At 29.1% G+C, this 12,876-nt stretch overlaps 1 protein-coding gene across 2 annotated transcripts; it reads left to right on the top strand.

Annotated features, from left to right (window-relative positions):
* Positions 1-6,794: 6,794 nt before the first annotated feature.
* Positions 6,795-10,342, top strand: LOC114425496 (putative F-box/LRR-repeat protein At5g54820). Of its 2 annotated transcripts, XM_028392434.1 has the most exons (6): positions 6,796-7,816; positions 8,239-8,409; positions 9,106-9,132; positions 9,267-9,305; positions 9,498-9,536; positions 9,838-10,342. In XM_028392434.1, the coding sequence occupies exons 1-6, from the start codon at positions 6,881-6,883 to the stop codon at positions 10,207-10,209; spliced, it is 1,584 nt and encodes a 527-aa protein (XP_028248235.1). In that variant the 5' UTR covers positions 6,796-6,880; the 3' UTR covers positions 10,210-10,342. The 2 variants fall into 2 exon arrangements, with proteins under 2 accessions (XP_028248237.1, XP_028248235.1); XM_028392436.1 differs by lacking the exon at positions 9,267-9,305 and having other exon boundaries at positions 6,795-7,816.
* Positions 10,343-12,876: the final 2,534 nt, after the last annotated feature.

The following is a 12,876-nucleotide window of genomic DNA, read 5'->3' as shown; positions in this document are numbered from 1 at the left end:
TGATTGTGAATATGATAAGTGTCATATTTTAGTTATTTTTGGGATTAAAACTTTCTATTGTAATAGTTTTCTTATAAATTACCCTTAAATCTAGTTGTTTTATATATATTGTACATTTACTAATGTTTTTGTTTAAATATGAAAGATTCATCCATGGTTTTGTAGGTTTTGATGATTGTTTGTTAGATCAAAAAACAAAGTCAAAAGGAAGGGTAAAATGGTTATTTTTCCAAGATTTTAGACATCCACTCGCCCAGGCTAGCATCCAGCTCGCCTAGGCGAATTGGTGCCTTCAGCACTAAGTCACTAATTTGCCTAGGTGAGCTATAGCTTGCCTGGGCGAATTTCTCAGCACCTATTGGCTCTTTTCTATAAATAGTCATGTTTAGGAAGTTAAATATATCCAATTGAAGCAAATACCGGAGAAAAAGACAGAAGAAGAAGAAGAAGAAGAAGAAGAAGAGGAAGGAGAAAGGGAAAAGTGGAGCCGAGGTGCTGCAGAGTTGCGACCTTGAATCACTTCCTTCATCATTTCTCTTGTTAGTCTTGTGATTTGTCCAATGATCAATTAGTTTTTCTTAAAGATTGTATGTAATCTTTGTACTCTTATGTATCCCTTTTGATGTTATATATGTATGAATTTTTTCTGCTCATTATTGATAATTTCATTCTACTCGTAATGTTTGATTTTATTTGATCACTAGTGTTATGAAATTGGATTTTAAGTGAAACTGGAAAGTAATCTTAGAATTTGAATCGAATGATTTTACTTTTTACGTTACGTTGCTGGGAATAGAGCATAATATTTTGATTGCAAAAAGCATGATAATATAAATGTAGTGTTGTGGTATTTACTGCATATGTGAGGGATCGATATTTAGTAAATATTCTTAGGTTCCGAGTGCACGGATCGACTTGGAATAACTTAATGTGTGCATCAGTAATATTGGAAAATGATTCATAGATCTTAATCTTATTAGGATACTAAGGGTATAAACGATGAAATCTAATGTTATATTTTTTTTATTTAATTTAAGTCATTATTGTTATTTCCGTAATTTACATATTTCCAACACACCGAATTTCATATTTTTCGTTATTTCTGTATTTCCGTTATTTTTACTATTATTTTACTTTATGTTGTCTTTAGTTAATCAAACCAAAACCAATGACATTCGATTAAATTTGTACATAACTATTGAACTAATAACCTTTATCCAAATGAATTAAGTAAACTAGAGTTCCTGTGGAGACGAACTCTTTTTACTACAGGAACAGGTAGAAAAAAATTGATTAATCATTTAATAAATTTATAATTTCACTTTCAAATTCTTATAATTAGGATGTTTTAATATCTTTTTATTTCATTTGAATATATGATTTCTTTGAATTGAGGTTTATTCATGTTTAAGTAAGCACGTAACTCAACAAGAAATTTTCTTACCTGTCCAATTTCTAATGAATCAAGATAACCATTTATTCCAGTATAAATCCTTATTATCTGTTCTTCCACGGTAAGAGGAGCTGATTGGGATTGTTTAAGCAACTCGCGCAATCATTGACCTCTTGCTAATTGATTTTGAGCAGCTTTATCGAGATCAAAAGCGAATTGGGCAAAAGCTTCTAATTCTGCGAATTGTGCTAATTCCAATTTTAATTTACCAGCTACTTGTTTCATGGCTTCACTTTGAGCCACCGGTCCAACTTTGGAAACGAAAATACCTACATTAATAGCGGGTCTGATTGTTGAAAGTGTATTTTTTAATATGCTAGGTTCAAACTCAATTAATGTACCAAATTTATGTTTTCAGTATATACATTGGAAAAATATGTTTATTTGAAGTAAAAAAAAATTACCGTAGATGTTACTTTTGGTTGGATGTATTGGAAAAAATTTAAATTTCATTGTCTAGAGATAACGTTAAAATATATAAATGGAGACAAATGTAACTTCAATTTTTGAGATTGAATTATGATCAAACTTAATTGTAAGAATGACTACGGTATTTTTCTTTTTTTCTTTTTGTTTACTTCAAACAAGCACATTTCCCAATATGCTTGAAAAAACATAAATTCAGTGCTTTGAATTTGAACCTAGCATGTTCATAAGTATGCTTGCCGACATCAAGCATTTTTAGTCTCAACACTTTGTTGCCAATGTCAAAATGGCTGGAGTTCTAGCACTTGAAAAACCAAACTCTAAATAATTTTTCAATTGGGATAGCAAAGTCGTAATGACATTGAGTATCACTTCCATACAACCAAAAGTAACCTCTTTGAGTGCTTTTCAAATTACTCAAACCATTTTCAAGAAAATTACATAGAGAAAGTTTCAATGATTAATATTCAATGGATTTATGCTCATAAGCAAGTGTTGGCAATTCAAACAAAGTTACACATTTCTTTGGAATCTATTTCTGTCTCCAAAAGGGATTAAAGAAACTTAACTCTAAATCTTTTATTCCATATTGAGTGACAAAAGCAACACAACTTTCTATGATCACACAACAATCATTTTTAAGGATAGATGTTGTCAAGCAAATCACACTTGTTTTATAGTTACGAAGACAAAATTTTCTTGATTTTTTTAATTAAAAAAACCTTGGGGCTCCTATAGAATTGAAGGATTCAAGACCTTTAATAAAATGTTTAGTGAAATCTATTCATTGTTTATTTTCTTACAAATACAACCTACTTTTAGATTGGATCAATGTATGTCTTCACAACATCCTTAAAATTATTTGCCATAAGAATATATAATGACAATAGACTTTTTGGTCTCCACTTTTCTTTAGACATATCATTCTTTACCCTCAACTACATGATCTCATCGCCCTTTAATTTTTGTGTCATAACTAACTTATACCCCTCAATTTTCCAATATTTGGGGGAGGAGTTGATAAGAAAATCACACTATTTTGACTGAGATCACACCATAAGAATATTTAGGAGACCCTCTTTTGGCTGATATCACACTATAAGAAAATCATTAAATATAGATTGATTAAGAGACTCACTAAAAATATTCAATCATTATATTGACTGATTTAGAGACTACTTTAGAAATCGAAGAGTCTCTAAATTAATCTATATTGTCAATAAAAAATTGAAATGTAAATATCAATTACATTTTTAGTAGCTGATTGTCGTAAAAAGATATTTAATCAGAGACAAAAAAACTCTGACTGAGATAGATTAGAAATAAAATTTCCAGACAGTGTTAATGTATTTTAGAGACTAAATATTTTTTTGGTTTCTAATTCCATATAACTAGAGACTTAATTTTTAGTTACTATTATCCCATTTTAGATGTCGTATTTTCAGTATATAATTGTAATAAGTTTATAATCCAACTGACGTTAAAAAAACATTCATTTTTCACTTTCACCAAACCTCATTCTTAAACCCCATGTACCCTTTCTTGCCTTGCATGGCTCTATATCCGATCGTGAAGAGCATCTATAATAATAATAATAATTTACATGCATTATCAGACTTAATTAAAAATTTAAAAGTATTATTAGAGACCAAAATGATAATAAACAGTAAAGTATATAGATCAAATGTCAAGTGGTTAAGTTGATGACTAAAATGACGTTAAGTTATTAAATTTAGAGACTAGATTGAAAATGCCAACTTTTAAACATGTGACATTTATGTAGATGATACATGACAATCACTTAGATGACATATCATCACTCAGGGTCATGTACAAATATTTTGGGGCCTAAGACGAAAAATTAAAGGGTATTTTTTTTTACAAGAATTTTAAAGAGACTTAGTATATTATATAAAATTTCAATTTTTATATTAATCTTCTAGCTTTTTTAGCTGCAAAATCATTTAACAGAGTTTTATAATCAAGCAATTCTAACACTTCACTTTCAATAGATAAAATAGTTAATCCATTCAATCTATCTTGTAACATTGTTGATTTTAGATATGATTTAAGCAATTTTAATTTTGAAAAACTTCTTCCAGTAGTAGCAACTGTTACAGGGATTGTCAATAAAATTTTATATCCAATGTAAACATTTGAAAAAGAATCTAAAGTTTTAATATAACTCAATATTATCTATAGGTGGTTGTTCTATAACATTTTTCTCGTTGTCAGTATGATCTTTCAGTGGTTGTTCTATCACATTTTCACCTATTGAACTTGCTTCTACGTCATTTTTATGAATAATAAGAAATTTATCAAGGGCACCACATTGAGATTCAATTAGCTTTTCAACTTTTTGTTTTTTCTTCAATTTTTCATAACCAGATTCATACTTTCTATTTGACATTTTCTTTTGTAAATAATCAAAATAAAAAAATTAACTAAATATTAAAGAAATCTAAATAAACTAAACTCTAAAATAAAATCTAAAATAAATATAGAAAATGATGATCGATGAACAGAACGATAGAACCTAAAATTGGAAACAGACAGAAATTTTGTTGTTTAGATGTTGTGTCAGGCGCAAGGGTGCTACGTGATACGTGTTGCATTGTTGCGTACCCAAAGTCATGCTCGTGAAATGAATCGTTCCACCAATTCACCGGGATGGAGATGAAAGGCTTCGTACGCGGGACGCCGGGATGTATGCGGTTTATAAGTGTTCAAAATTCAAACGATGTCAAATCCTAAGAGGTTGAGCCACAGGGACAAAGTTTGATCAATAGACAATAAGTTTCATTCAAGGGAAGGAGAAAAATAGATTTTTTTTATGAACAGAAGATGAGGAGATGAAAAAACGTGAATAATGGAGTCTGGAGAGTGAGATACGTTAGTTAGGGAATTGGGATGGGTTAAAGGAAAGTTAATAGGGATTTACTTTTTTGGGATAAATAAAATACTTTAAATAACATTAATTGTGATATTGGTTAATTTTTAAAAAGATGATATTGATTGACTAATTTTTAGGGAAGAGAGAGATTCTAAATTATTTTATTTTGATTAGTTAAAATTTGTTAATAGTTAGTAATAAAAAAATTTAGAGGCCTAAAAAAAATTTTTTTTGGAGGCCTTAGGCTGATGCCTAATTTGTCTTGCATCTTACACGACCCTACATCACTAGATGTGTCAAATTCATGTAGGCCTGATCTTTTTACACTTATAGAGACATCTTTTTTTTTTTATCTTTCTAGGAACTTAATTATTAGTGTCTAACAAATTCAAGGATCAAAGTGAGTGTTTATTCTAAAATATTTTATGAAATCCAAAATATTAATTATAATATTTTTTTATACCTCTACTAAAATATTAAATGTCATAAAGTGAAACAAAGGGAGCAATTTTTCTTGGTCTATGAAAATAAATCTAAAATGAAAAATATTATGAGCAGAAGAAATGTATTATTTAGAAAAAAATAAACCTTCTTTTGATACGCATATTTTATTTTTATAAATAAAGTAGTTTTTTACAAAATAAGGATTTTAATATTAAATGATATTCCCTTCGTTACATTTTATTTGATATTAAGGTTTTGACACATGTATTAAAAATATAATTAATATCTTAAATTTCATAAAAAAATAATACATTAGTACGAACTTCCTTTTACACCCTTTATCTTTCTAGTTAATTATATTTTTTCTAATTTACTATTCATTAACAACTATTCCCACAAATTAAGGGTCGGGTATTCCATGTAACAAAATATTTGATGCTACAAACTTTTTTCGGTTTTAATTGTAAGCAACAAATCTTTCTTATTTTTTTAGTCTCAAACACGAATCAATCTCACTTACTAATATCTTATTTAATGTGATTCTCTCCAAAATATTTTTCATTTAATAAGCTTAAGAATTTTTTTATGTTTAATATCAAGTTGCAATAAATAATTTAGGAAAAGTATTTATTTTTAATTAAAAATAACATAATTCTTAATAAGTGTGATAAAAGTCTTTTTTTACTTATAATCGAGACAAAATGGATTAAATTATTTTGTAAAACAGCAACTATTTAAAAGAAAAAAAAATGCTTAAAGGTGGTATAAAGTGGAACGAGATGTGGAACGAGATGGGTGCGGGGGAGTATTTTATTTTATGGTGACACATTTATTTTTTAAAATTTATGTATTTAATATTATATTAATTGTTTTCATAAAATATTTAATGTGCATTTAATTAAATTTTGTCTTTATTCTTCCTTCGAAATTAATATGTATTTAATGCTATTAAAATTAAATGCTATCATTAATGCTTTATAAGTTACTATGTATTAATGAATCCCTTTTTCAGGATGTATTAAATAAAAACATTAATGCTTAGTATTTTTTATAGAAAAAACCTTATTATTAAATTTTATTGTGCATATTTTATTTTTATGAATTAAGTATTCTTTATAAAAATATATTTTAATATTAAATGATATTTCATTCAGACGTTTAATATTATTTTCAAAATTTATGCATTTAATATTATATTAATTGTTTAAAAAGTGTATATACGTATTTAATTATATTTCATCTTTATTCTTCCTTCAAAAATTCTAAATTTTATTTAATGATACTATTTAATATAAGTTTGATATTTATTTTTACACAGATATGCAGATCCATGTGTGAATAGGTAAACAGTCTTCTTGCCCGCGTTACTTTCTGTATAAAGTCATAATCAAGAAACAAGGGAAAAATAAAAAAGTAAAAACTTATAATTAGTAAAATAATTATATGATATCTAGACTGTAGTTTTTGTTCTTATATTTGTTATAATCTTTAAACATTATTTTCTTTGTTCTTTTTTCTTTAATTATTATTATTATTATGCGGGGTCACTCAGAATACTAATCACTTTATTAAATTGTGCCTATATATATTTCCCCCCAAAGATTGACTTCAATATTACATCGAAACCTTGATCTCAACCCCATCACCAAATCACCCTATTAGCTATGGAAAACAACACTGACAAGTTATCCTCCTTGCCTGAACTTTTGTGTCTGTTCATCATTTCCTTGCTTCCATTCAAGGATGCCGTGAGGACGAGCATTCTGTCCAAACATTGGTTGCACATATGGAAATATTCACCTAAAATAGAGTTTAGTGAAAATTTTGATGGAAATTGTATCGATCGTTTTGAACCCTTCAGTTCCATAAAAGCTCGGAGAAGTGCTTTCATGAAATTCATAAAACTTTGGCTTGATTTCCGAAAAGTAGGTGAGGTGGAAAAGTTTTCTTTGAAGTTCTCAAAGCCTAACAATGATCATCGTGAGATCATAGAAGAGTGTGTCACCTTTGTCACCCAACATGGGGTGAAGGAGTTGGAGCTAGATTTCTCTGACCCCTTTTGGGAGGAGGAAGTGATTCCAAACAAACGTAAGGCTTTGTTTGAATTGCCAAAACTTGCGTATGGGAACAAACCCAACATTGAATCACTGAAACTCTCTTCATGTAGTTTTCGTGAAAATTATTTGAGTAATTGGCAGGCACTTAAAGAAGTTACTTTCGGTTGGATGGAAGTGACACTCGATGCCATGACAATTGTGTTATCCAATTGTAAAATGATCGAGAGTTTAGTTTTGCACAAGTGTTGGAACTTGAGTCATTTTGAAATTGGCAGTGAAGCCTTGAGTCTAAAGAGGCTTGTTGTTGACAAGTGTTCTTTTCGAAATGCTCTGTTCAAAGTCAGTGCCCCAAATTTATGCTTTTTCAAGTATTTTGGGAAACTGTGTTTTTTTGAAATGAAAAATACCTTAGCCATCGAAGAGGCACATCTTCATTTCTACCTTGGTTATGACAATGTTGGAACCGGTGCTAGGGTTATGTATGACCTGGTGAAAGATCTCTATAATGCTAGGGTTCTGACTGTGAGCCCTTATCTAATTCAGGTATATATATTTCGCTCAACATTTTTGTTTTATAGTATCTATTCATTTGTGTTAGTTATAATCATAGATAAATTAGATGATGCTTACTTGTTGTTTTTTTTGGTTTAATTTTTACTAGCATGTCATTTTATAAATTAAAAGATAGAAAAGAGGATCCATAAGCAAATTAATGAGATAAGTTGTTTTAAATCTTCAAAATATAATACTACTCAGAATTATTGTTTGACACAACTTGTATGCTACTCTTGTTTTCTTCATTTTACTAGCTACTCAAATTTCATTTCAAGGTTTGATTTGTTCCGTACATGTTTTATTTTGTATTATATACTGTATATCATAAGCCCGGTTGTCTATATATATATGTGTATATATATTATACCCCCATAATATTTGTTTAAATATTTATGTTTGATATATCCAAGGTTATTCTTACGGGAGAAAAGAGACGTATGGAACATGACATGAATGCAAGACATTTGATACTGAGAATGAACATGCTCCGCTGTGAACTTCGTGCAGTCTCATTCTTTCTCCTTAGCTGCCCAATGTTAGAATGCCTCACATTTGAATTAGGCTCAGAGATTATTTTACCAGTAAGATCTCTTTCTCTCTCACTGTATTATTTTATTATTGAAGGGTAATTTTGTATCTTATCACTAAAAATACATATTTGCTATTGGATAAATAAAGAGACAAGAGTAAAATGTATAGAGAAATAGGTGAAAAAGAGAGAAGTGGGAGAGGGAGAGGGAGAAAGAAAGGTGCAAAAGAAGGGGGAGAAGGAGAGGAGAGCACTAAAGTGTCAATGTAAGAGAATTTACTGAGAGATTGTGGAAGTGGTAAGATTTTCTTTATTATTTTAAATTTTATTTGAAAAAAAAAATTATAAGCAAAATTTCATTAATGAAATTGTTTTTTTAATTTTAAATGTTATTTGAAATTCTCACTTATTGGAAAAAATCTACTAAAAAATTTTCTTCATTTATTAATTTTTTAAATTGACATTTAAACAAGTCGATCATTTTGATACATGGTATTTCAAATCTATTTAAAAATTAGATTCTTCTCTCAATACTCTGTCCAAACATTATTAGTTAATAGGCTTGTTCCAGTGGTTATTTATACTATCTGTTTAATCTATTACTACGCAATCTAAACCTACCTGAACAAGCATAACAATTTTTAAAAAATAGGATATAGCCATTTTTTTATAGTTAGCTAGTGTGTATGTGTCTGAGCATCTATTAAGACTTTAATTATAACGTGTTATATGTTTGCCTACATTACAGGATTATCAAGCAATGTGGATAGACAGTGTAAGTTGTGTTATTATATGGTCTTCTTTTTTTTATATATATAGCTACTCTCTCTCTCTCTCTCTCTGTGTGTGAGAGTATCTATTTAGACTTTAATTATTTTAACATCTGTTGTATGCTTGTAAACACTATAGGATGAAGAACAAGATGATCTACCACTGTGGATTGACAGTGTAAGTTGTGTTAAATCAAAGATCTTGATGGATCGGCAAAGTTGTTAGGCTTGTTTAAGATGGGTTTATGATGACCTCATTATATTGATTATTATGTAGCCTTCTTTTATAGTTTGTGTGTGTGTATGTGTTTAAGTATCTATGTAAAACTTTAATTATATAACACGTGTTATATGCTTGTATACATTACAGGACGAAGACCAGGATGATCAAGCAAAGTGGATGGACAATGTAAGTTGTGTTAATAAAATTAAAGAGATGAGTAGGCAAAGTTGTTAGGCTTGTTTAAATGGGTCTATATATGACGACCACATTATATTGATAATCAACTTTGTTTAATAGATTAAATTGTCTGTATAGATATCACAGTCTACATTATGCTTCATACAAAGTAAAGTTTATACTCATGTGAGCAAGCCTAACAATTAACATATTTTTTCTACATTTTTTAGAGTGTATGTGTGTGTGAGTTTTGTATGTTTGTATTTAGGCTTTGATTGTATATAACGTTGTATACTTGTGTAACTTGCAGGATTTTGAGGATTATGATGACGACGATGAAGATAACATAGACGATGAAGATAACATATATGATGATTACTGCAGAGATTTTATCAACATGGTTGATAATCAAATCAAGGGGATGAAAAATCTAATCAACTATAATTGTTTGGAATCATCTTTAAAGCTAGTGGAGGTGAAGGATTTTGTAGGGTCCAAGAACGGGCTTGTTTTTCTATGCTATCTTATCCGTTATGGGAAGGTCTTGAAAAATGTTAGCATCAACGTGTTAAAGACAGAGCTTGAAGGTAATAGCAATGTGGCATTTTACCGTACAATAGAAGAATACTTGATGACCACTCCTAGGGCTTCAAGTAATTTGCAGATATCAATATGTTATTGAGTTGTGAGAGAGTGCATTGTCAAAATGCTTCTTAATAATTTGTTTCCCATGCATATTTGGTCTTTAAGATCATATGCTTTGACTTGTTTTGAGAAGTCATAAATAACTCTAAATATTGTTCTATGTTGGATTACTTGTGTGCATGATACTTTCTTTACAGATAGATTTTCTTGATTTTCTTATTATCAAAAGTTTAAGAAATTAAATTCAGTGAAACAAAATTACAGGAAAACTATTATATATAGTTATCGCCAATATGCACTCTTTAGGCTTTCAAACAATTGCAATTTAATAGGATTAATAGTGTATATGCGACTTTCTAGTAATAAAAAGTTTAGGGGGCACAGAGGCACTTTTACCTTTAAAGGACAATTAAACCTACGACATTTTAAAAATTTGACTCTTAATTTCTATCTTTAGTGCTCATTTGTAATGAGTTTTTTTTTTTTTTTTACTTTTTTTAATTTTCATTGGAAACAAAACTTCACTACTAACAAATATACATTTAATGTCGCTAGATTAACATTGTTATTGGAAAAATATTGGAAAAATCGATGTTAACAAAAGTATAGTGGCATACTTGTAATTAAGATTAGTTTATTAATATCAATTTTTTAAAAAAATCAATGTTAATACAAAACTATTAACATCATTTTTTAAAAAAACTAATATTAATGCAAATACGGAAGCATACTTTGTAATTAACACCAATTTATTAATATCGATTTTTAAAAAACCGATAATAACATGATATAGTTAACATCAGTTTTATAGAAATTAATATTAACATGACCTAGTTAACATCAATTTTTATAAAACCGATGTTAACGAAGATATGATTAACATCGATTTTTTAATAAAATCGATGTTAATAATTATATGTTAACATCGATTCTATTAGAAAAATTGATATTGTATTTTGAGTTAAATTAAAAATACAACCCGTGCTTTTCTCCCGTGTTTATCGAAATCTCTTTCTCCTCTCGTGAGTTTGTTTTCCTGGGCTCTGGTCGAAAAATTGATATTGTATTTTGAGTTAAATTAAAAATACAACCCCTGCTTTTCTCCCGTGTTTCTTTACCGTTAAATAATGGACGGACTAGATTTTCTACCAGTATTTAACTTATCAATTACTTTAAAAAATATATAAAAGTGAAAAATCTATTTTATCCTTAACATCTGAATTTCTGAAACTCTATAAGCCAGTTTGTGGTTACACTTGCAGTTGCAGGTTTAGGATTTTCGATTAAATCATCGAAGAAGGTGGTCTAAAATCCATTTGTGGTCCTTTAAGGATTGGAAAAAAGTGACGGAAAATAAGAAAGAAAGAACCATCTCTTTCTTAAACCAAACATAATCGAAAAGCATCCTAAGGTATCTTTCTGCTCCCTCATCTTTATGGCTCCTAATTATTAATTACCTAGTTGCGTTTTAACTAATATATGCAATTTCGAAAGTTGCAAAGCCCCTCCTTTATAATATGGTAGTGGTGGAGGTATATTGCAAGACTGAACAGTGAGACAATGAAAGCTTATTCAACTCAAAACCTTTATATTTATTGTGGTCACACTTAAGACATGTTGAAGTTCCACGTCGAATAAAAATAATGTTAACATAAACTATATAAGTGAGGAGTAATTCTCACCTTCCAAATCTAGAGAGAGGGATGTGTTAAAATAAGATAAACGGTATAACTGAGAAATAATTCTCTTACAATTGGCTCATGCAGCCATTGGTTACAAAGAATTTACATAAGAGATCAAATAAAGGTTATATGTATAAGCATGATTTTAAATTGCCGTTGCCGTGAGCCAAAAGAAATTTATATTGCGGACAATTATGAAAAATTGTAACTGATATAATCGTGGAGTGTCAAAATATTTTGATGTTCGAGTACCACCCAATCGAAACTCAAAGGCAGATATAACGATTGAAGCTACTTTATTTAGTTGTCCCTGCAAGTAATCAACCAACAACACCACCATCGGGAGTTATATAACATAGAGCATAGCCCTGATTCGTGGAATGTGTGGCAAGCAGTAGCACCAGCAAGGCAGCAACATAACACAATCACATAAGCCAACAAATTTCGTTAGCCACCAAGACGTGTATTTGGGTTGCTAGGCCACTTAGCGTAATAAAAATGTCGTCAATCAATTTTGTAATCTCAACCAGAGACGGACCTCAGGATTTAATGACTTAGGCAAATGTAAAAATTAAAATGCATCCAAAAAAATATATTAACTAGGATCAAAATTCATATTGCATATTATTTATAATTATGTATTTTTCAAATTCATTTAAGAACATGTAATAGATAGTATATTTACATGGAAGATAAACTAAACATTAAAAAAAAAACAAAATTACAAATAACAATCACGAGTTAATTTACGTGTCACCAAGAATCTTAATAAATAAATTATAGTAATGATGGACTACAACTTTATGACAAATCTTTGACGGAACTTAATATATAATATGTTTTCCCATGTTAACATATGTGGTATGTTGGTACATTACCAACCATTAGTTAGTTCTCTTACTCTTTATCAACTTAGTATTTTTATGTTTTCTGTTATTCTGTTATAACATGTAACAGTTAATTAGTTTTAAGTTGGTTGAGTTAGTTAGGCTTGAAATAGTACTTCTATTTCTTCTTCTTAT

This window comes from Glycine soja, chromosome 9 (assembly GCF_004193775.1).
Source record: "Glycine soja cultivar W05 chromosome 9, ASM419377v2, whole genome shotgun sequence".
Lineage (NCBI taxonomy): Eukaryota > Viridiplantae > Streptophyta > Magnoliopsida > Fabales > Fabaceae > Glycine > Glycine soja.
Note: the sequence above shows the minus strand (reverse complement) of the source record. Positions and strands in the feature narration are given on the sequence as shown.